General features: G+C 44.9%; 1 protein-coding gene across 1 annotated transcript in view; it reads right to left on the reverse strand.

Annotated features, from left to right (window-relative positions):
* Window positions 1-776: 776 nt before the first annotated feature.
* Window positions 777-21,565, reverse strand: part of kcnh5b (potassium voltage-gated channel, subfamily H (eag-related), member 5b) — a 76,530-nt gene continuing 55,741 nt past the window's right edge. Inside the window, exon 11 of the mRNA XM_066694419.1 lies at window positions 777-5,028. Within this exon, the coding sequence (XP_066550516.1) occupies window positions 3,991-5,028 (1,038 nt within the window). The 3' untranslated portion in view covers window positions 777-3,990. The remainder of the gene's footprint in view (window positions 5,029-21,565) is intronic.

Here is a 21,565-nt window from a genome sequence, read left to right on the forward strand (position 1 = left end):
CTCGTCGGATCAATTGAGTTACTGGGAGCTGGGATGCTCAGGGGACACCGTGGCCCTCGGGGAGGTGAGGGTAATATTTATGTGTCACTCTTCCTCTTCTGATTAAATTCAAATTGGGTTTTTATTATGATTTAAAATGTAGGATAATCTATCAAATTCCCGTCAAGTCTAGAGCAATAAAAGTAGAAATAATCAGTAGTCAAAGTCAATGTACATCTCATAAACAACTGCCCTGATTCCCCAACCCTTCATGTGCTCACGATCCAGGCCTTCACTCTCCATTGTCCTGGGTGAGTGAAATATTTAATTTGTGTGTGTGTTTCTCTGGTAGGACTTCAGCAAAACGAACTGCATATTGTTGGTAACAGCGCATCGACCTTCCACAGCGTCAGTCAATAGGGAAAGTCTATGATGTTGCATTCACCCCTCCAGGCGTTTGACAGGTACTGCAGAATTAAATAAAGAATGATTTCAATCTTAAAACGTTCGCTTTAAAATGTTTTCCTGTCAAGAATTATCTTACTATATATATTACCCAGTTTAACCAAACAAATAAAGAAACAAGGACGTTACTAGAAATCAAGACCAGTCAGAATTAGTCTAATATTCTTGCATTTATTTATTCCGAGCATGATTGCACTTCAAAACGTTGTGACATGTTTGCATGTAGAATAAGGCCAACATCATGTATGTAGAGACCCCTTTATCTCAGTGCTGTGAAACACGGCCGCTGAGAACTGAGGCAAGAGAAAAAAAAGAAAAGACATACAAGTAGACTGATTTCCCCGACATGAATTTATTGTGCTGCTACTCAGTCTTTTGTATTTGCAAAACAATACATTGGAGTCCAGAATGTCAACAGTGCTTCGCGTTGCTCCTCGGCATTTATAAAACAGTAACATTCACTCGAAACAGCTTTGGCCGCTCATCCAATTAAACCCTGGGATGATGCGGTAAATCGTGCTTTGTACTCGCACTGAAAGATGACAGTTCTCCTATTGTTCCCCAGCCAAGCCTCCTGGGGGGAATACAAAAATTACCAATTGCCCGAGGGAAGGGAATCCAGACATAAGCTGTAAATTTACATGCCCATGACAATCAGTGATTTATATGGTGTATAAAGGCGAAAAAAATTACCTGTCTGTTGTAATATACTACGGATTCAAGTGGCCGTGATACAGCATTGTTTTTTTTAGCAATTTAAAGCTACCGGGGGTCTGCGGAGGAACGACTAACTCTCTCCCCGACACTCCCTTCCTCCCGAATCTCAGCATCGCGACACAGACGAGGAACACCGACAATCGAAAAGGCCTCCATGGTGTTCCTCACCCTGTGATCCTACAGTCAGCGGAATAAAAAACATACAAAACAGATTCCACGTGCCTCGAAGGTGCAAAAATAATCAAATCATACTGTAAAAAGAACGATAACAAGAATCTTTTAGGGTTGGTGCTACGGTTAATTCCAAAGCAGGAGTCTCTTGGTCTTGGGTCGTTCATCCAGCAGGGATCATTACATATAAAAGCGTAGCTGAAAAATACGACCACTCTCTGTACACAGTACTTTACATTCCACCATATTTAACTCCGGATGCACGGTATGGTTGGGCATACCCGACTCCTCACATGCACACAGCCATAGATAAAGTGCTGATTGGCCAAACGAGGAGACAGTGGTCTCTGTCCATGTCAGATTGGACATCTAGGATTCCCCATCCCACCCCAACAGAGGTACCCAGGCAAACTCCCCCAGCTGCGTCCGTTGCATCAATAGGGTTGCATAGTTAATGACACCACAAGATAAAACTACACCCTTCTCTCTGACCGACTCAGCAGAGATTACATGAGCAGATCTAACCTTTACAGTTTGGCAAAGACCATTTCAAATGACCTCCAATTACAAAACCCCCTCCTAAAACTTTCAAATTCAAAGTTGGGCCTCAATGTGGCCCTTTTAAGAGCAGCTGAATCATTGTATGTGTGGCAAATTAATTATTAGAAGCACCGAGTCTTTATGTGGACCTAATTGACCCTCCAGATATTGACACACGCGCTGTGCATTTAGCTGACCTGGTCCGTCGGTCTGGTCTGCGTGTCCAGCTGGAATGAGTTTCAGAGTCCATTTGAAAAGCTGTGCAGGGTAAGAGGTCGGCACTGGGAGGCTGGGGATCCCGGCTTCCCTCAATCCTATGGATCGATCTGATTGTCAGCGGCCCAGCGGACACTGTTCCTGGATGAACTTTATGGACGTGAACTAAGGTCATTTAAAGAATATACGCAAAGATCAGGGACCTCACTGGTGTCTCAGTGGTTTATGGCGCTCGACGGGCTTCAAGTGACTCCACTCGACACCGGTCAAGCAGCCTGGATAAACCCAGAGAGGATTGTCAGAACTGGGCTGCCCCTGGCCAGAGGACTCGGGTTTGGGTCATCTCTCTACGGTACATTCGAAACACGAAGCTCCGAGCGTCACATTACTGATAAACGACAGAAATATTGCACAGGCTCCACTGCATACCCAGAAAACAACAAGGCGATACAAAAGACTTTGGATATGATATCAACAGAATCAAAATAAGAACAGTATTAGCACAATTGTATTTATTATCATCATTATTATTACTATTATTCATCGCTTGAAAAATCTTTTTGCATTAGTGTCTTTTTCATATATAGATTCTCAACAAAATATAAAATGTGGTGCAAAAGGTCATGGAAAATTTGTCTCAGCACCAAAAATAGACCAGTTTAGGCTCCAATGACTAGTCTCGATCCTTGTCCATGTATTAAAAACTAACTTTCTGATTTTATTTTAATCACACCCCCAAAAAACACCTCTTCTTAAGAATATAAAGTTGATCTCATGTACGGTGCAAAGTGCGAAACAGACGCAGTGCTCCCTGCATTCCCGTGACACTGGCAGATCTGCGGTTGAACATCCTCGTATATCATGTACATGAAATTAATAGCAATATATGTCATTGGCATTTTTTTAAACAGTTCATAAATACAGAACACTTCAAAGCATGCAATTAACTTCCCCCTGTTTCCACGGGAGTGACCGCTGCCCTGCTGAGATCAGGTGAGGAAGGTCAAGGTACGCTTGATCGCGGCAGGCAGGAGTAGAAACCTCTGCCGGACGAATTCATTAATGAGCCACACAACCACGCTCCTGAGGTGCCAAGCTCTCTGGGTTGTAACCATTTGTGCATCGTTGAGTTCTGCAATAGCTCCACACGGTACTGTCACACCGGGGGCATCAGAAGACGTGGGCGGTCTGCGAATCTCTCTCCTCACTCTTAAGATAAAACTTGTGCTTTTTCCTGTCCTTAATTGATTATATAGGGAGAGAACACTCCCTCCTTCAGCTTCCCTCTCCTCTCTTAGAGACCCTCAAACACAAAGAGAGGAGGGCAGTATTTTTGTGTGTGTGTGGACTCTTACAACGGCACCACAGCTGTGATGAGAAAGAGCTCTGAAAGCTGTCTGTCACTTCCATCTCTGTGCTTAACCATTCAAACAGTGACACATATGCAGTCAAGTCCCGTGAAAGAGTCCTGAGCAGGGGACTGGAGCATGGGGGGCTGGGGGGCCAGGCAGGCAGTACCGTCCTCACCTAAACTCAGCAGGGCAGTCGCTGTGTTCCGGTACCGAGGCTAGAAAAGGTCTTGTCACTTGGCAGGAGGCGTTCGAGAGACCAGGCTTATTAAACCACCTCGACTCAGACCCTGAATTTCTTCGTTGCACACAGACGTTATGAAAACAATCTAGTCCCTAGAGATAAGGTAAGGTGTCGAGCTATAAATTCTCTGTTTTATTAGCATGCAGTCAACTGCATAATTTACAAGCAACCACTATGTTGAGTATGTTTCTTTGGCAGGCCAGAATCCAGCTGGACATGCAAACAGTTATTTACAGTAAAAGACTGTACTCACTGTCCATGAAAAGTATCCAAATAAATAAATTAATAAACAAACAAAATCAATAAACTTCAAAACTGAACATCGTCCTTCTCTGACTCAGGCGTGACGGGCCTCGAGACGGTGAAAATGTCCTGGCATTTGATTTTGGCTTTGGGTGGCGCTGTCTGGGGATTCTGCGCCTTCTTTTCCAAAAGCAGTTTCAAGATCTCAGCCACCTGCGTCTCCAGGGTGGCCATCCTGGTGCCCAGCGTGCGGATGTCCTCCTTGAGCTCCAGCTTTGCCTCCTGCAGGGTGGTGTGCAGCGCTTGCTCGGGGATGGGGTAGAAGGGGTGCCGGAGCTCCACCTGCACAGGGCTGTGCTCCAGGGGGCTGCGCGCCTCCCCGGCCTTGTCTATCCGGAGGTCGCTCTTGGTGATGCCGCTGTCGCACGAGTCCGTTTTGCGCAGGGGGTTCTTCTTGCCCCCCACAACACCGCCACCAACACTGCCACCGCCGCTGCCGCCTCCTCCTCCGTCTGCCGGGCCCTTGGACTCGTCCGCCAGCAGCTCCATGGACTCGGCCTTCGTGACGTTGTTCCACTCCTCCTTCCTCTCCTCCCGGGCCTCCAGCGGAGCCATGTTGTTCCGCAGCCGCATCCACCCGCGGTTGATGGCGGGTTTCATCCGCATGGGGCTGCTGCCCACCTTCAGGCAGTTCTGGTCGCTCATGCAGTTGGGCTTGAGCTCCATGACATCGCGGTTGTTCTGCCGGCTCGGCTCACCGCTCTTCATGAACACCAGCGAGTTCTGCAGGGGCGTGATCTGGGACACAGTCACCACGCTGCTGCCCGTGGTGGAGGCGCCATTCTGCATGGGGTGCGGGTGCTGCAGGGGGTGCTGGATCTGCAGGGGGTGCTGAAGAGGGTGCAGGTGATGCTCCACCGTCAGCTGGTTCTTCTCCAGGTCGTGCTGCGTGGAGCCCTGGTTGCGCAGCTCCTTCTGCTGCTTGAACTTCTGGAAGAGCTTCCTCACCGGGTGGTCCACTGGGATGGACAGCGTCACCTCGTTCTTCTGCCGCTGGCGCTCTTCCTCCTCCTTCTTCACGTCGCTGATCTTGCGGAAAATTATCTGCAGAGGAGGAAAAGAAAGACACTTGGTGAGTCCCGCCATCGTCCCTGGTCTCACCTGGGGAATAGACGGGCGACTCCCTAGCTCTCGTCTCCGGCCCATCAACCGAGGTGGGCAGGAGAGTCAGGGGGCACTGGGGGGATGCAGGGAAAGCTGAACCACCAATGGCAGCTGTGGCAAGACCAATGAAGCCACCTTCCACAGGGGCAGCAACTATACCCACACCCTACCAGAAGAGACTTTTAGTAGCAGTGAAAGTCCCATCAAGGGTATTTATTGGGTGGTTGGTTGAACAAAGGGTGGAGTCAAATATATCTTTATAGATCTGTATTAGTGGAATCAATTTCACTTTCAAAACGTGTGTAAAGACCTGAAATTTCTGTTAAAGGAGCTTCTAGTAGAGACTTTGAAGAAAGGAGTGACATTTCTAGACTTCACAAGAATGAAAAAAACAAATGCCGGGATATTAATTATGGAATGAATTGAATGAACAATCAAACTATTGTACCATCACAGGGTTTAGTGAAGAAATGGCACAGAGATCTCGAACAGCAGTTTAACTCACTGGATGAACATGCTACACGTGATCTCTGTAAAGCTTTAGATCTTGCTCTTTGAGGTGGCCTTTGATCCCCCTCCTGCAAGAAGCAGTAATTAGACGCTGGCTCGCCCCGACGCTCACTAAAACCTACATTTAAAGAATTCATTATGATTTTTTTACCCTATTTCTTTTCATTCTCTGGTGCATTCCTCTGGGTTCTCTCTCTCTGAGAAGACTTCTCCATGGGGATCTTTGCTTAATTCATTAATTCATTTATTTTCCCTTTTCAGGTCGTTAATAAGTAAACATTTGCTCTTATATTTACTGGCGTATGTGGAGATGGGGCAGGAATACTGTGGTTCCCTCACAACAATGAAAATGTGCTGATTATTATAAATAACTTACTGGAGATAAAAATAGCAGCGAGAGATCACGTGGGCTCATTATCTCCATGCAACATCTCCCCTGAAGTGTGAGTGCCATGTGTCGCCTCCTACCTTGGAGGGACAGGCTTTGATACATTATACATTCTCCTTCTTATGTTTTTGCTTGAATTATTTAAGTGGTGATACTCCCTCTCCCTTCCCAAGGTAGTTCTGGAGGGGAGGATGTGGTGGATGAGCTTGGGGTCTGAGACGGTTCAGTCACTAATGAAATGGTAAGTGACACACACTTGTGGTTGGAGTCGCCGGATTAATTTGATTGGCGTGATTTGTATTTTTGACAAGAAACGATGCCACGTTTAGGAAAACCCCGCAGGTCTGGAAGGTAATCGCTTTCCTTGGTTTATTTTCTAACCCTGGGGGCACTGTCATCTCCCCCAGACTGGCCTCACCCCCACAGACACACACACTTCCTCAGCACGAGCGCGACTGTGTTTGATATTGTTCGATTGCGATTACTATGCGCTCGGAATCACGGTCAGCTGAAATAATCAATATCGTCAATCACACCTCCTACAGAGATCATTATTTCAATGTTTCGACGTATGATTCTTGATAGTTACTTTATTCTTCACAATAATTGGCATCAGAAATGGTGAAAATAAAATAAAAACACCTGGAATCTCTTGCCAGGAGGGATAAGAATTTGGAGGAAAAGCCAGAAAGAAAACTCCTTCAATATCTCTTCCTCCTGAACAGGTAAACATGACTGCGGGGCTTCACGGGAGAACGGCAATCATAACAGCATTAAGCTAACTCTGGCAGAGCCTCGGCACATTGCTCAGAAATCTTCCCTCTGTGCTGCAGAAGTTTCCAGCTCAACTTAATGCTGAAACAGTTTCTGACAGGAAGATGCTGGAACCACACAGAATTAAATCAGCCAAGACACACCACGCCATGAAACCAGGACAGACGATGCTGAACCCCACACGGCAAACGACGTCCGGCTCATGCAAATCAGCGACCTAATTTCCCATAATTCCGTGTGACATTGGATATGTGTTACACACAAGCGAATGTATATAAATACTTCTTCTGCTCCAAGCTAATTACTCTGTTCTTGGACTCCGTACCATCGTATTTGTTTTTATTTCTGCCGTTGTACCACTGCCAGTTACTCTTGTCATCGGGTTACAAGCGTCACTCTGAAGTAAGAGGCTTGGGGAGTAATCATGGCTCTTTCAACAGCCGAAATTCAACCAGAAACAGATGGATTAAAGGCTTTGAATCAAGCAGCCGAACTCGCATGGCATCCTAAACCCAGCCCCCCGCCGGCCTATGAATTTGGATGATCCTTGTATTATAGTACATAATTAATATCCTTGCTGTCTTGTAAGTATTGCTGAGTTTTCTGCGTCAAGGATATTTCAGGCACTACGAGACGGGGCTGAAGCAGAGTGCCAGGCCACAGGGAAGCGTGTCCACAGGGCTGCCACTTCCCGTCCCTGGGTCCCGGACTCTTGTGGGGCCTATCAGCTTCCTTACAGACTCATTAGTAAATCCTGAGTTGTACTGTATGATGCAGAGTTTACCAGAAAAAAAGCAACACAAGCCCCTGTGAGATTTAAGCAATGTGTGTGGTCCCAGCTGCTGTGTGAGTTTGACATACACACCCTCACTCACAATAGAGTATTCATACAGTATGAGCTCACAGGTGAGGCACCAATCTGACACTTAAATCTTAAACATTACAAATATGAGGATGAACCACAATGTTAATCTCAATTTTTTTCTGTAACATTTAATTTCCCTTCTTCTCTGCATACATTCGCTCACTCTGTGCGGCGTCTTCAGTCGGTATTGATGTTTGCTCTTTCATCCTGGCAAAAACGTATCGACTTACAAAAATCCGAATTTAAGAAAATATATATATTTTTTGTCAAATGATTTCCAAATTGGTATTCACAGGTTATTTATACGCTTCTGCGGGCCAAACCAAGTGTGGCTGTGGGCTACATTTGGCCCCAGGGCCATAGTTTGGGCATCCCTGACTACTTATCGACTCAATTGGCCAAAACTAGGCTCTCTCCCCGAGTCCTAATCATTCCCTATTGCCAAAGACCGGTGACAACTCTGCCAGACTGTAGGGTTGGGCGGAAGGGTGTGCAATCTTCTCTTCCAGCGATTCCAAGGCAGAGGAACAATACACAGGGCAATTGTTCATTACAATATTGCGGTGCTTTTCAGGCTAATTTCCAGTGCGGTAGAATAGGTTCACACAGGGGCTTAATGCCCTGGGTAGTGAGAGCGTGCCCCCATATGTTTGCACAAGAAGCCCTGTTTAATATTCTCCTTCTTCTCCTCTTCTTGTGTGTGGGATTACTGCCGGGACCACAGAGAGCTTTTCTATTATAAGACAAGATGAAAGAACAGAAACATCGTTTTCAGAGCACCGAAAATGTCAACAGTGCCTCTGCTGTTAGATCAGAGGGAGACTAATTAAACAAGACGCAGCAGTTAATTAAGATTTTCTTAGAGTAGACTCTTTAAAGGGGCATATTTCACTCCATACGCCAAAATATTGTACTCTACAAACATGAGCCGCGCAGATCGCTCTGTCATTATCTACCTGGCGACACCACACGTGTTGCGCAGGACACCCAGAAGGGTTTTCCATCTCCCTCCATCAATCAGGATCTGCGACACATCCCTAAAAACTATTTGGAAAAAGACTGTCTAACACCTAACTTCCCCCATCGGGCAAGTGATCGTCTTAATTAAAATTGAGTAGATCGTGGTGTGCCGTAAGAGACCGTCAAGGGAGACAACTTTTCTTGCATCGCTTGTTACAAAACTCTGAACCGATCAGAGAATTCCGTACAACCGAACTCCTCACAGAAATTAGTCTCCCACACTAATTAAGAAGGTTTTAAGATCATAACTCCTTTAATATGTAAATATTATACAAATAAGGGAACAACAGCCACAGGATTGTATGGGACAAGTCTGAATATTAATAATTTCGATTTTGTCCTTGTTCTTAATGGAAAATCGAGTGGGTGGTGTAATTTGGTGTATCAGAGCAATAAAATACCCCACTGGCCAAGGCAAGGCATTAGGTAATTCTGGCAAAGATGTCCACCATTTTCTGGAATCACCCACTCATATACAGTGAGGGAAAAAAGTATTTGATCCCCTGCTGATTTTGTACATTTGCCCACTGACAAAGAAATAATCAGTCTATAATTTTAATGGTAGGTGTATTTTAACAGTGAGAGACAGAATAACAACAAAACAATCCTGAAAAACGCATTTCAAAAAAGTTATACATTTATTTGCATGTTAATGAGGGAAATAAGTAAGGGAGTGCTCCTAATCTCAGCTCATTACCTGTATAAAAGACACCTGTCCACAGAAGCAATCAATCAATCAGATTCCAAACTCTCCACCATGGCCAAGACCAAAGAGCTGTCCAAGGATGTCAGGGACAAGATTGTAGACCTACACAAGGCTGGAATGGGCTACAAGACCATCGCCAAGCAGCTTGGTGAGAAGGTGACAACAGTTGGTGCGATTATTCGCAAATGGAAGAAACACAAAATAACTGTCAGTCTCCCTCGGTCTGGGGCTCCATGCAAGATCTCACCTCGTGGAGTTTCAATGATCATGAGAACGGTGAGGAATCAGCCCAGAACTACACGGGAGGATCTTGTTAATGATTTCAAGGCAGCTGGGACCATAGTCACCAAGAAAACAATTGGTAACACACTACGCCGTGAAGGACTGAAATCCTGCAGCGCCCGCAAGGTCCCCCTGGTCAAGAAAGCACATGTACAGGCCCGTCTGAAGTTTGCCAATGAACATCTGAATGATTCAGAGGAGAACTGGGTGAAAGTGTTGTGGTCAGATGAGACCAAAATCGAGCTCTTTGGCATCAACTCAACTCGCCGTGTTTGGAGGAGGAGGACTGACCCCCAAGAACACCATCCCCACCGTCAAACATGGGGGTGGAAACATTATGCTTTGGGGGTGTTTTTCTGCTAAGGGGACAGGACAACTGCACCGCATCAAAGGGACGATGGACGGGGCCATGTACCGTCAAATCTTGGGTGAGAACCTCCTTCCCTCAGCCAGGGCATTGAAAATGGGTCGTGGATGGGTATTCCAGCATCACAATGACCCAAAACACACAGCCAAGGCAGCAGGAGTGGCTCAAGAAGAAGCACATTAAGGTCCTGGAGTGGCCTAGCCAGTCTCCAGACCTTAATCCCATAGAAAATCTGTGGAGGGAGCTGAAGGTTCGAGTTTCCAAACGTCAGCCTCGAAACCTTAATGACTTGGAGAGGATCTGCAAAGAGGAGTGGGACAAAATCCCTCCTGAGATGTGTGCAAACCTGGTGGCCAACTACAAGAAACGTCTGACCTCTGTGATTGCCAACAAGGGTTTTGCCACCAAGTACTAAGTCGAAGGGGTCAAATACTTATTTCCCTCATTAACATGCAAATCAATTTATAACTTTTTTGAAATGCGTTTTTCTGGATTTTTTTGTTGTTATTCTGTCTCTCACTGTTAAAATACACCTACCATTAAAATTATAGACTGATCATTTCTTTGTCAGTGGTCAAACGTACAAAATCAGCAGGGGATCAAATACTCTTTTCCCTCACTGTACCCTGACAGAAACTCAGCTGAATAAATGTCTGAGTAAAGAGCCGCTGAATTCAGATGCAGACAATAACAGTACTTTGAGTATGAAATAACAACTGTACGGGAAAACAGCACACTGTTTGACAATTTTAAAATAATAATAATAAAAACCACAAATAATATATTCGGCTGTCAGAATGCACAATGTGCTCAACCCTGATAGCTCTCCAGAAAATAAACAGATTCCTCTCACTGACAGGAAAATTTGTAATTTTCCATCCGCACCTTCCTATTAATTTGTGGAGAAGATAAACGCCAGCCGCTTTCGGACGATTATAGTGGCGGGTCACGATCTTCAGGTGGACCCGGTGAACTTTTAATCTCCAGCACTTTATTTTCACAACAGACTATTTCAGAGAAGAGAAAAGACGAGAACTCAGAATGCCAAGGGCAGCCAGGAGCTCAGAGCAGATCAATGATGGACTTGTGTGGTCAAACCTGTGCTCTTCACTGTCCTGTAACACAATCTCAACCCCCTCGGTCCAACCATACACCAGCGTTGGAGTTGACAAGCTTTAACCGGCGCTTCACTCCTACCAAAGAATACCACTATAAATAGCAATGAAAGTTTTTATGTTCAGCACTCGTTAGTTTTTTGTCCCGAGTTGTGATTTCAAATCATTAAAGAAATTAATCACCCAGCAGCAGATGTCTTTGCAGCCGTTGGACTGCATGTTGGCAGTGATGAGGTGGTGCTTGATGCCTTGAAAGGTTGATCGTTGTTTCTTCAGTTGCTTCAGGAGGCAGAGTAACTGAATCGTTTCAATATTTGTCCTAATTTCTCATGACCTGGTTTTGTTTGTATTTTTAATGTGTGGCATTTCTGTCGCTTTTAAGACTCCCCTTTATGGAACAAGACTAAGAAATTGACAGCAATTATCCCTCCTTCACCTCTGTAATCGATCAGTGTGGTTTATTATTGGCACATAGACCTGGGGGGTATGAGAGTTACACATAGAGAGAAACTGTATTCTACCTGGATGTAGGTAGACCTGGCAAACCTCACGTCACCAATCACAAATCTGCTACGGCTTAATGGACTGCATTCTTCTTTCTACATTGAAGAGAAATTAATGGAACCCTTTGTTCTTTTGAGGGAAAGAAATATAGAAAGTGAGTTTTCTTGCTCTCATCTCTCTTGAAGGAGAACAGCTGCTGTTTCTGAAGCGCGTGTCTGCAGTTATAAGGGTTAAGTGGCATTCTGCTCAGGCAGATGGATTTGAGAAAGTGGGCCATCGCACGCAGGGCTCTGACATCTTGCTGTTGGACGGGGTTTCAGCCCAGGAATGCAGGCAGGCGTTCAGAAGCACTTACTGTACTGCCACACCCCCACAATTCCTGCTCAGCCCTCCTCCGCCGAAGGGGTCAGCCGTGCAATACTCGCTCCGATACGGAAAAGTGTGTCAGAGGTTGAAGCCAGCTTCACTCGGGGGATTTGAAGGGAATAAATAGGTAAATGGAAAAAGAAAAAGAAAAACCTCGGCTTCCAAATTTAGTCACAGCAACGTGTTAAAGTGCATCTTTTCACTGGTGGTTTAATCCTTGAAGGAAAAATACATTTTAACAGATTAAAAAACAAAACTGCAACATGGATTATTTTAATTAATGTTTGAAAAGATTTTCTCCTAGCATGTTGCATTACACATATGTGTAAGTATGTATACAATTCACATGACACACTACAATAGAGCGCAATGGAATGCCAGGTCAGCAGGTCTCCCGCTTTAAAGCAGTCAAAAGGAAAATATACTAAAAGCCACCGGGAAAGAGGAAAGCTCTGGTGCTCAAACCTCCGGTACTGTTCAACAACGGAGGTATTTGCTCGATCAGCAATCGCAGGGAAAGGATTTCTCTATATCTGAGTGGCACCACCTCTGTAAAATATCTGTCAGGTACAAAGGTTCACACCCGTCCCTCTTACGCCCACTACTTAGTAGTGCACAGGACAACAACAGTACACAGGACATATTAGGATCCCACCGACCTGTAACTCAGACCAACTCAGGGACTGGCTGATGTCACAGTTAAAGCACGACAAGGTTACGGGTAGTAAAACAAAAGCCCGGTTCATCAGCTGGGTCATCCTTCTCCAATCCCCATGACAGGATTCGGGGAGATGCTTTGTTTGTTTGTGTGTTTGCGGTTTTGGCTAATACAGGATCGTTCCTGTGGAATATGAGAGGAAGGAAGCTCAGAATATGATATTTCTGCTACAAAGTGCGACATCCCACAAGAAAGCAGAGTGCCAGCAGAGCAACATAGCTTAAAAATAAATCAACCATATCTATCCCCTCCTTCTTCCCCTCCTCTTCCAAGGGCAACACCATCTGGGAGCAGCGCCCTCGGTAGGATTGTCCTGCCAGGCAGAGATCAGCCTCAGACAAAATCCTTTGCTTCGGTCACACCGGTCACCTGTGCAGGCATCTTCTAAGCCGACTCATCAGGGAGTGGATGACTTCCTTCTGAGCCTTCAGTTCTTTTATTTTTTCCTTTTGTTTTTGTATTTTGTGAGTTTGTTTCTTGGGTGATTTACATTTCTGATTCAGAAGAAATTATGTAGTGATATCAACCAGCAAAGCATCTTCCTCTCGGTCTACAGATCAAAACATGGGCCAACTCTAATTAAACACTTCGGTTCTTCCACACCAGACAGCAAGAAGAGAGAGAGACACAGAGAGAGAGAGAGAGAGAGAGAGAGAGAGAGCAGCAGAAACAGTGTTTATTGCTGACATTCTGGAGATGCATCCCAGCATGCACACAGACCTGTTAATCAAAGAAAGTCACTTTGAAGTCTTTCTTAATATTGCAAAGTGCAGAGGATACGGATGCAGCACGAGCTCCCCCAGCACACACTTCCTCAGCCAGGATTGTGATTGTTTACAGAAATGATTCACCAATTGTCGACTAACCAACAGAAAGGGAGAAAGAAAAGAAAAAGAATAGAAAAAAAGTGCAGCGGGCTCTGACTGAACGACATGGTTCATGACGCATACTAATGAAAAGAACTAAAAAGCCGTGTTGTGTTTAAAGTGTCATCTCTGTTCTTTATTTTACCTCTGAAGAGCTTTTAATTCCTGTGTCTCTGCTGAAGTACCTTAACCCTCATTGAAACTGTATATCAAGATAACATTATTGTAGTTTAATGCATTCTGCATTATGCATTTAATGAATTCTGCTCAATAATTGGAAATCATACACAGAAAAAATCCTCTTACAACGTTATGCATGGGACCGACCATTTCCAATTAGCAAAACATAGTTGCAAACATGTAATGAAAGGGACTGTTTTATTCTTCCTGCCTGGAAACACTTAAATGTATCTCACAGACACAACTGGCCACCAACTCCTCTCACTGCTGCACCAACTACAGCGTCAGGTACTGCAAACGCAATTATGAAAATGTAGAGACGGCTCTGTGTCTTAATTACAGTCCTACAAGACGTGGACACAAATGCAATACAATACGCATTGTTAAGTATGTTTGCAGAGCCAGATAATATAATCATCGCTTCTAGGGCACTGCACCATCAATGCGCTCAGACTTAATTCAAACAAAAAAAAACTAAATGACAAGAGAGACGGATGATCACCGGCAGCCACTGAAATAACGCAGTCCTTGTAACGGTATTTGAGGCTTTTGAAACTCACCGGTATTAAATCCAGGTGCAAACACCGAATTATGCCGTGTTATCTTGTAATTGAGTTACAAGTAGCAAACAATTTGGTTTTGTAGCAGGTGGGAAATTAATTTAATTACTGGTATCACTGCCTGGGAGCAGAGCAAGCTCAGCAGGTTGAACTCTTCCAAGCTGTCAGATTTTCAATTGCGCACGCAACTCGCCGAAGTTAATTTAGGGGACAATGCCTGGAATAATAAAACGCCAGAAAAACCATTGAGCTATTTGTGTTTCATAAGATTTCATTCTCTGTTTTCGGTGGCATCAGCATTTGTTCTGTTGTTCCTCTCCGCCTCGCTGTTAACCCTTTGCAGCTGTGTAGCTCTGGTCCCTGCAGAGAAGGAGCAAAACCCGGCAAAAACATCATTGTGTTTAGCAGCGAACAGAGTCGTGTTCTCTCGTTCTCAGATCTTTCTTCTTCTTCCAATCCAGTAAACACTAACTCCTCAAACATTTATGCACTACACATAACACATGTTGTGCAGTGATTTAACCTAATACCTTATATGCTGCTTGCACTTTTCTTTAATGGATATGATCAATAATTATTGATTTATGATGTTTGATAGCCAAACAGGAGTGACTCATACATTCGATAGCCAATCAGGAATGACTTATACGTTTGATAGCCAATCAGTAATGACTCATATGTTCGATAGCCAATCAGGAGTTACTCATGCATTTGATAGCCAACCAGGAGTGACTCATAAATTTGACAGCCAAACAGGAGTGACTCATACATTCAATAGCCAATCAGGAGTAACTCATACATTCGATAGTTAACGAGGAGTGACTCATATGTTCGCTAGTCAATCAGGAGTGAATATTTATGGCCATTCAAGCAACTGCATTTATGTTTTAAAATATAAACAACCATTACAGTACGTCTGTCCATTCCCTACGTAACGGGGTTATTTTAACTGTGTTTGCGTGTTTGTGCTGCACAGAGATTTCCCATCACTGTCCTAAAGCTCTGAATATGATTCCTATGAATAATAATCATAATCCTCTTTATAATAATGAATAATTACACTGTGTGCCTGGGTACTGTATCAGGGGCCCAGCTCCTCAGGGCCCCAGGCATCCAACCCCCTCCTCAGCAACACACTTCTGAAGGAAAAATACAAAACCCGCTTCTAGCCCTGGGACCCTGGGTCTGATAATCTGCCTTTGCTAAGCCTTGTAATTCTCTCCAGTCCTGCCTCTGTCTTGACCCCGTAAGCCAGGCCTGGCAGCGAAGGAGCTGACCGTAGACCTCCAGCTCCAGTAACCCCCCCCCGCTGATTCAGCGCAGAAGACGGATGACCCAGCACTCGATTCGCTCTCTTCACCGGAAAACACCGAGCAATCTGAGGACGGGCTGGCGAAGACACAGAATTAATTTCTCTGCATCCACAGCAAGACAGCTGGTTCTCAATTTTTTAGCACTTCGTTTTCCATCTTTAAAAAAAGGGGGGAAGATATATTTAAAATGATATAAAAGCTTCAAGAAGATGGGCACTAGGTGTTTAGAAAAGCAGCCAACAGCAGCCACACCCAGAGATAGTGATACACACAAATAAACACACACAAACACAGATGCACGCACACACAGATCTGTCAACACATCCACACTATCCAGTTGTTCATCACCGACACTTTGAAGATGCATTGATTGCTCGGTTTTGCTCTGAGCTATAAATGTACACAAAAACAACAACACTTTAGAGTAGTGGACTCCGTAGGAACTTGGCTCTCAAAAGCATCTGACATTGAAAATCTTCTGTGAAGGTTTGTATGTGTGATTGTACAGGACGAGTTGGCCGGTGGGAATGGCTCACGGACACATCCTGGCCTCGGCAACTAAATGACAAAGGCAAATTAATTGGACCTGCTCACCTAAACACACAGTTTAATGTGCTCATCGCAAATGAAAGTCAGCAACAATTTGCCATTTGCTAAACCACTTAGGACACAATGAAGGCTCTCCTGGTCAGCTGCCAGGGGCTGCCCCGGCCCGCCGTTAATAAGACTCGCCCCCTCCGAGCGCCAGGCCGGATCAGCAGTTTCTCTTCAATGTGGCCAATCAGCAAGTTAATAACTTCCACAAGCAGCTCGTTTTATCTTCTCTCCTCTTCAGGAGACAAGCATTTTTTAAATTTATTCACTCTCAATGGTAATCCTCCCCCTGATTTACTTCCCTTATGGCGTTCATAAGGCTGGTAGAGAAGGAGGGAAGAAACAGACCTCTCCTTTCATAATAAAGACAGGGAGAGCCAGCGAGGGGGGCGTTTCACAAGTATAGCAGTTTGTTGTATGAATATTACTTCAGTAGACGCATTCCCTGAAGGCTGTGTATGTGGCTTGCAGGTTTAACACAGAAGACACATCTCTTTGCTTTATTTATTTATATACTTGCTTCTGAAAAAGAGAGAGTGAGGGAGAGAGAGAAAGCGACCCAAGCAGAGGAGCCAGGTTCCTGTCTAAGGCGGGACAACAGCGAGGTAAAAATTGCTCGTGAGAGTCCACAGCTGAATTGCCTTAATTGATTCCACACGAAAGTCCCCAGCTTCTGATGATGGGATTTGTCTTCACTTATTAATATTGATTAGTTATTTTTAACACCACATACACACACGTTTCACATGTTTCCCTTACTTTTTCAAACAGCATAGCCCCCCAATCACTATAAAGTGCTCACTATGCAATTTCCCTACACAGGAAATCAGTTTATTACAATACAGAGGAGAAACAATTATCTAACTTGACAGTTTTAAACGGACAGTATCTGTTAAACTGTACAATTTTTAGAAGCCTGATTTCTTAGCCTAATCCGAATCCCCTGATGTTTATTAATGTCGTTTCTGGCGGCTGGAGAAATGAAATGTAATCATTTCCTCGGAGCGGGACAGGGGAAGGGAGAAGTGCGAGGCTGGGAGGTCTAGCTTGGGCACAGGCAGAGACTGGAGCTGGACAGACAGGGCGAGAGGGGTGGGGATATCAAGCCACAGTGGACAGCCAGTGGCGCTGGGTCAACACTGCAGGTCACTCTGACGGACAGCACGGTTATTGCTGCTTTTATTCTTTATGCTGTTTTGTTTTGTTCCATCAATGATACTTCTGTAGAGAGAGGGGCTGAACTGACTGCCCAGAGCCTAACACCACTGCTTGAATTCCCAGTTTCATTATTTACCAGAAAGGAATGGAGAGCATGAGTTAACTGGCATCAGGGAGTTCATTCGCCCCTCCGCCTCCACCTCCACCTTCCCCTCTCTCTCTCTCTCTCTCTCTATCTCTCTCTCCTTTTTTCCCCAGAAGAGTGAAACATGTAATGCTCTCCTACAGTGCTAATGTATCTCCCTGCTGGGGTTCAGTTCCCTGCAGGTTGGGCCTCTTTTCTTTATTTCTTCTCGCTGCTCCTGCGAGGAGCGATCCGATCTGTCAGGTTGCCAGGAGGAACTCTATAAAGCCCGGCTCGAAGGACAGCAGGGAGCGCTGGAGCTGCAGCCAGTGATGTGCCACTCACACGGATGGACTGATGGATGACTGGAAACGCATTTATGTACAGATTTTTGTTATGAAGAGGGATTTGGTGTCTGTGGACATGGGAGGCAGGGCTGCTGAAGCTAGGTGGTCCCGTGCTCAGGCATGGTGTCCCTAAGGGTCCTGGCCACAGCAGCCGGCCACCCACACATTTTTGTTTCCCTGCCATGCATTATTGTTTTATTATCATTTTGTTATTATTACAGAACGCTCATTATTTCATATTCCGTGAACTCAGCCCGTGAGCCCCACAGCCTCTCTGTGCTTCACGGGACGAGCCGGGGACGTTGAATATGCATGGCGGATTAAAATACTGCATGTCTCCCTCTTGAGTGGCTGCCGGTGAGGCGCGGGGCTCTGGTTCGATGAACACGCCCGGCACCCGTGTGAAGCGCCGTGTTTGCATGAAGCGTCTGCTGTTACCCTGCCTCGACGAAGCTCCGTGCAGCGCCAGTGATGCAGCGAGTGTCGGTAACGCTGCACGAACCATGACCCCCCAAACAAGCAGCCTGCTCATCCACATTTCATACATAAATTAGGGCGTTAAGTGCGCAGGGATTCCTGCTCTTGATAGACGCAGAAACACGCCCTGAAGGCAGCCGAGAGCATCTTGTCACCGCTTGCGTCGTGTCAGTGGGAAAAATTATACAAACTGTGTGATCTCCAAAACGGCAATCAACCGTCCCCTATAGGATAAAGCCTGAGGTGCGTTTAGCTTCCCATATGTCGATGGCGTCCTGTACGATGCTCCAGTAGAGTCACGCCATTGCGACAAAACGACCCGTCTCCTCTGACACTCTCCCTCTGCCTCCACACTTCCTGTTGCTCATAATTGAAACCCACTACAGACAATGAGTCTCATAATGAAGATTCAAGAACAATCACTACCAAAGTAACCACAGATAGACAGACAGGCGGGCAGACAGAAGGACAGACTGAGAGTGAGCTTCTCTTCCACTGAATATATTCAATTAAATGCAGATGGCCTGCAGGGCAACACTTATAATGAAATAACTTTCCAGCACAGAAAAAATAAAGGAGCAAAGATATTGAAATGTGTGTATAAGTCTCTGGAGTTTCCCTCTACCCAGGTAGACGGCTGATGTCTGAACAGCCTTGAGCTGACAGTCATCTCTACAGCAGAATAAGGCATCACAGTGCGAGAAAATAGCAATCAAAGTGAGTTCATCTATATGTCTGTTTTCAGGGCTTTTAACACCGCAGTGTGATGGCGATGGCAATCTGAGCTCATCGGTGTGCAATGTAGCTATTACAGGTATATAAGAACAAATTAAAGTTCTACAAAAGAAAATAAAGGCACTAGATTCCTTGGCAGAGAAAGAAGAAGAAAAAATGTAACAATGTGAGCTCATTCATAAGAACATAAGAAAGTGTCCAGTCGAGAGGAACCCATTCACCCAATCATGCTGGTTTGGTTTCTATTAATAACTAAGTGATCCAAGGATCCTATCCAGTCTATTTTTAAATGTTCCCAAATTTTCAGCTTCAACCACATTGCTGGGGAGTTTGTTCCAGATTCACACACCCCCGGTCTCCCAACAAGATATTAGTTAACTGAATAAGGAAGGTTAACTGAAAATTCAAATGATATTTTTCATGATCCTCCATTATGGCCCCAAGGCCGCCGTACCCATCAGCTCCGTCAGCACATCCTGCAACCCTGCTAACCCATCCTGTTTTCTACACACTGAGAGGGAAGGGACTCAGACTCGTTTAAGACCATTAGCTCGACATCAAGCTCTTGGGGCCCAGAGAGGAAACACGGTGCGCTGAGATGTCGGGCTCTGTTTGTAAAGTTGTTGTTTTTTAAGTGTGTATTTATTTTAGGAAAGTATTCTGTTCTCATTTCTTGAACAGGAAGTTGGCTGATGGAAAAGAAAAAACTACTTAACCTGCCCATATGTGGCTTTCTGGAAATATAATACTCCGAGCAGACACGCTTCAGCGGCAACCCACGGGGGAATACGACAAAATTAAACTGTGCAGTGGAGGCATAATGCAGGACTACCTCACACGATTACACACAGGAGATGCAATAAAAAGAGAATTTCCACAAAAGTTTTCGAGGAATCAGAGGCTTTAACTGAACCCAGGCAGCGATAAATACATATACATATGCCACTGTGTGTGTGCGTGTGTGTGTGTGTGTGCCAGTGGCCTCCTGTTTGTAATATTGTTCCCTAATTCAATCTGTGCTCCCTTCCCTTAAAAACTCTCTTTCTTTACATTGGCGAATTTGACTACTGCCAGGTAAATAAAGTACAAACATCTCTTATTAGCTTTGAACACACCGTCACGAATAACAGCAAAGATTGTTCGCTGTTCAGGTGTTTGGGTTCGGTCACTGTGCCGATTAAAGGGGATTTAAGACTGGAAGTGCACAACCTGAACAGAGCAGGTTGTGTTTGGGCACTCTGTAACAATATGCTCTGCAACGCCACAGCTGCCGGTTTAATCAATTTGCACGTTATACTCAGGAGCTTTGGAAAATTGAAATTTGCATGCATGAAAGGTTTATGCTGATTACTGACAATTTCCAAGTTTAAACAATCAAAATCAAGCACTAAACAGGAACCTTGTGCATTGTTTGCATGATGTGTGTGTGTATATTTCAGAACCATCTTTGTTCCATATAATAACAGTTAATAAACAATGAAAGTAGAAAAGTGTCCCCAAAGCAAAACTACACCGGCAGAAGTTCAGGCATCATTAGTGCTCTGACAACAGTCAATCCATAATCCATCTGCAACCATGTATCACCAGCAACATAATAGGTCATCTTTCTCTAAATGGATGCAAATGATATAACAACCAAAGAAAAAGGAAAGAAAAAACTGTTTCCAAGCACAACTTGGAGTTAATGACAAGTGAGGATTTGATGCTGAAGCTTTTTTTATATTTAGGGGATCTATTCTCAATTACATTGTGCAGATAATAAAATGAAGAAAAATCACGTCTAAAACTCATGGAATTCATCACTCTTTAGTGACAAGAGGAATAAATTCACCAGCACAATTCCGCAACGTATTCAGGAGGCGGCCAAATCTAATACCGTACTTCCAGCAACAAGCAAAAACAAATATTAATATAATCCATCATAGATACCTTTGAATCCCAGTCGCACTGCCGTCGCAGACAGTGAATTATAGACAGACTCCGACTTCGCGCTGTCTCGGGCGAAGAGGTGGGAGAAGACTTTTAAAGTCTCTTCCAAATTGTCTTCCCACTGGTGTCTCCCATTTTGAGTGTGGAGGCGGAAGTGCCTCACATGACTCTCAGCACCTAAGACACTCGCCGATACGGATTCCGTCAAAATTTGTATTTTGCGGAGTTGCGGACAAAACCAGATTCTGAAATCTTACAGAGATGGGGGTTTAAATTCTGTTATTCTGTGTGATTTGCATCCAACCCCGTGGTGAGTCCACAATACTAACAGATTCGTCCCCGGCTTCAAGGGAGCAGGACACCAAGGGATGGACCAGGGAAGGAAACTGGCAGTGGACTATCTGCGCGTAAAGACATGACGTACTATGATGTTCCTACAGAGCCTGCTCCTTCTCATCCCTGGCCCCTAAATGGTGGAACGACCTGCCCACCGAAGTCAAAACAGCAGAGACCTTGACCTCCTTCCTGCGCTTACTCAAGACGCATCTCTTCCGACAGCACTTGTAATATTAGTCCTCT

Source organism: Amia ocellicauda, chromosome 21, assembly GCF_036373705.1.
Source record: "Amia ocellicauda isolate fAmiCal2 chromosome 21, fAmiCal2.hap1, whole genome shotgun sequence".
In the NCBI taxonomy this organism is placed as follows: domain Eukaryota; kingdom Metazoa; phylum Chordata; class Actinopteri; order Amiiformes; family Amiidae; genus Amia; species Amia ocellicauda.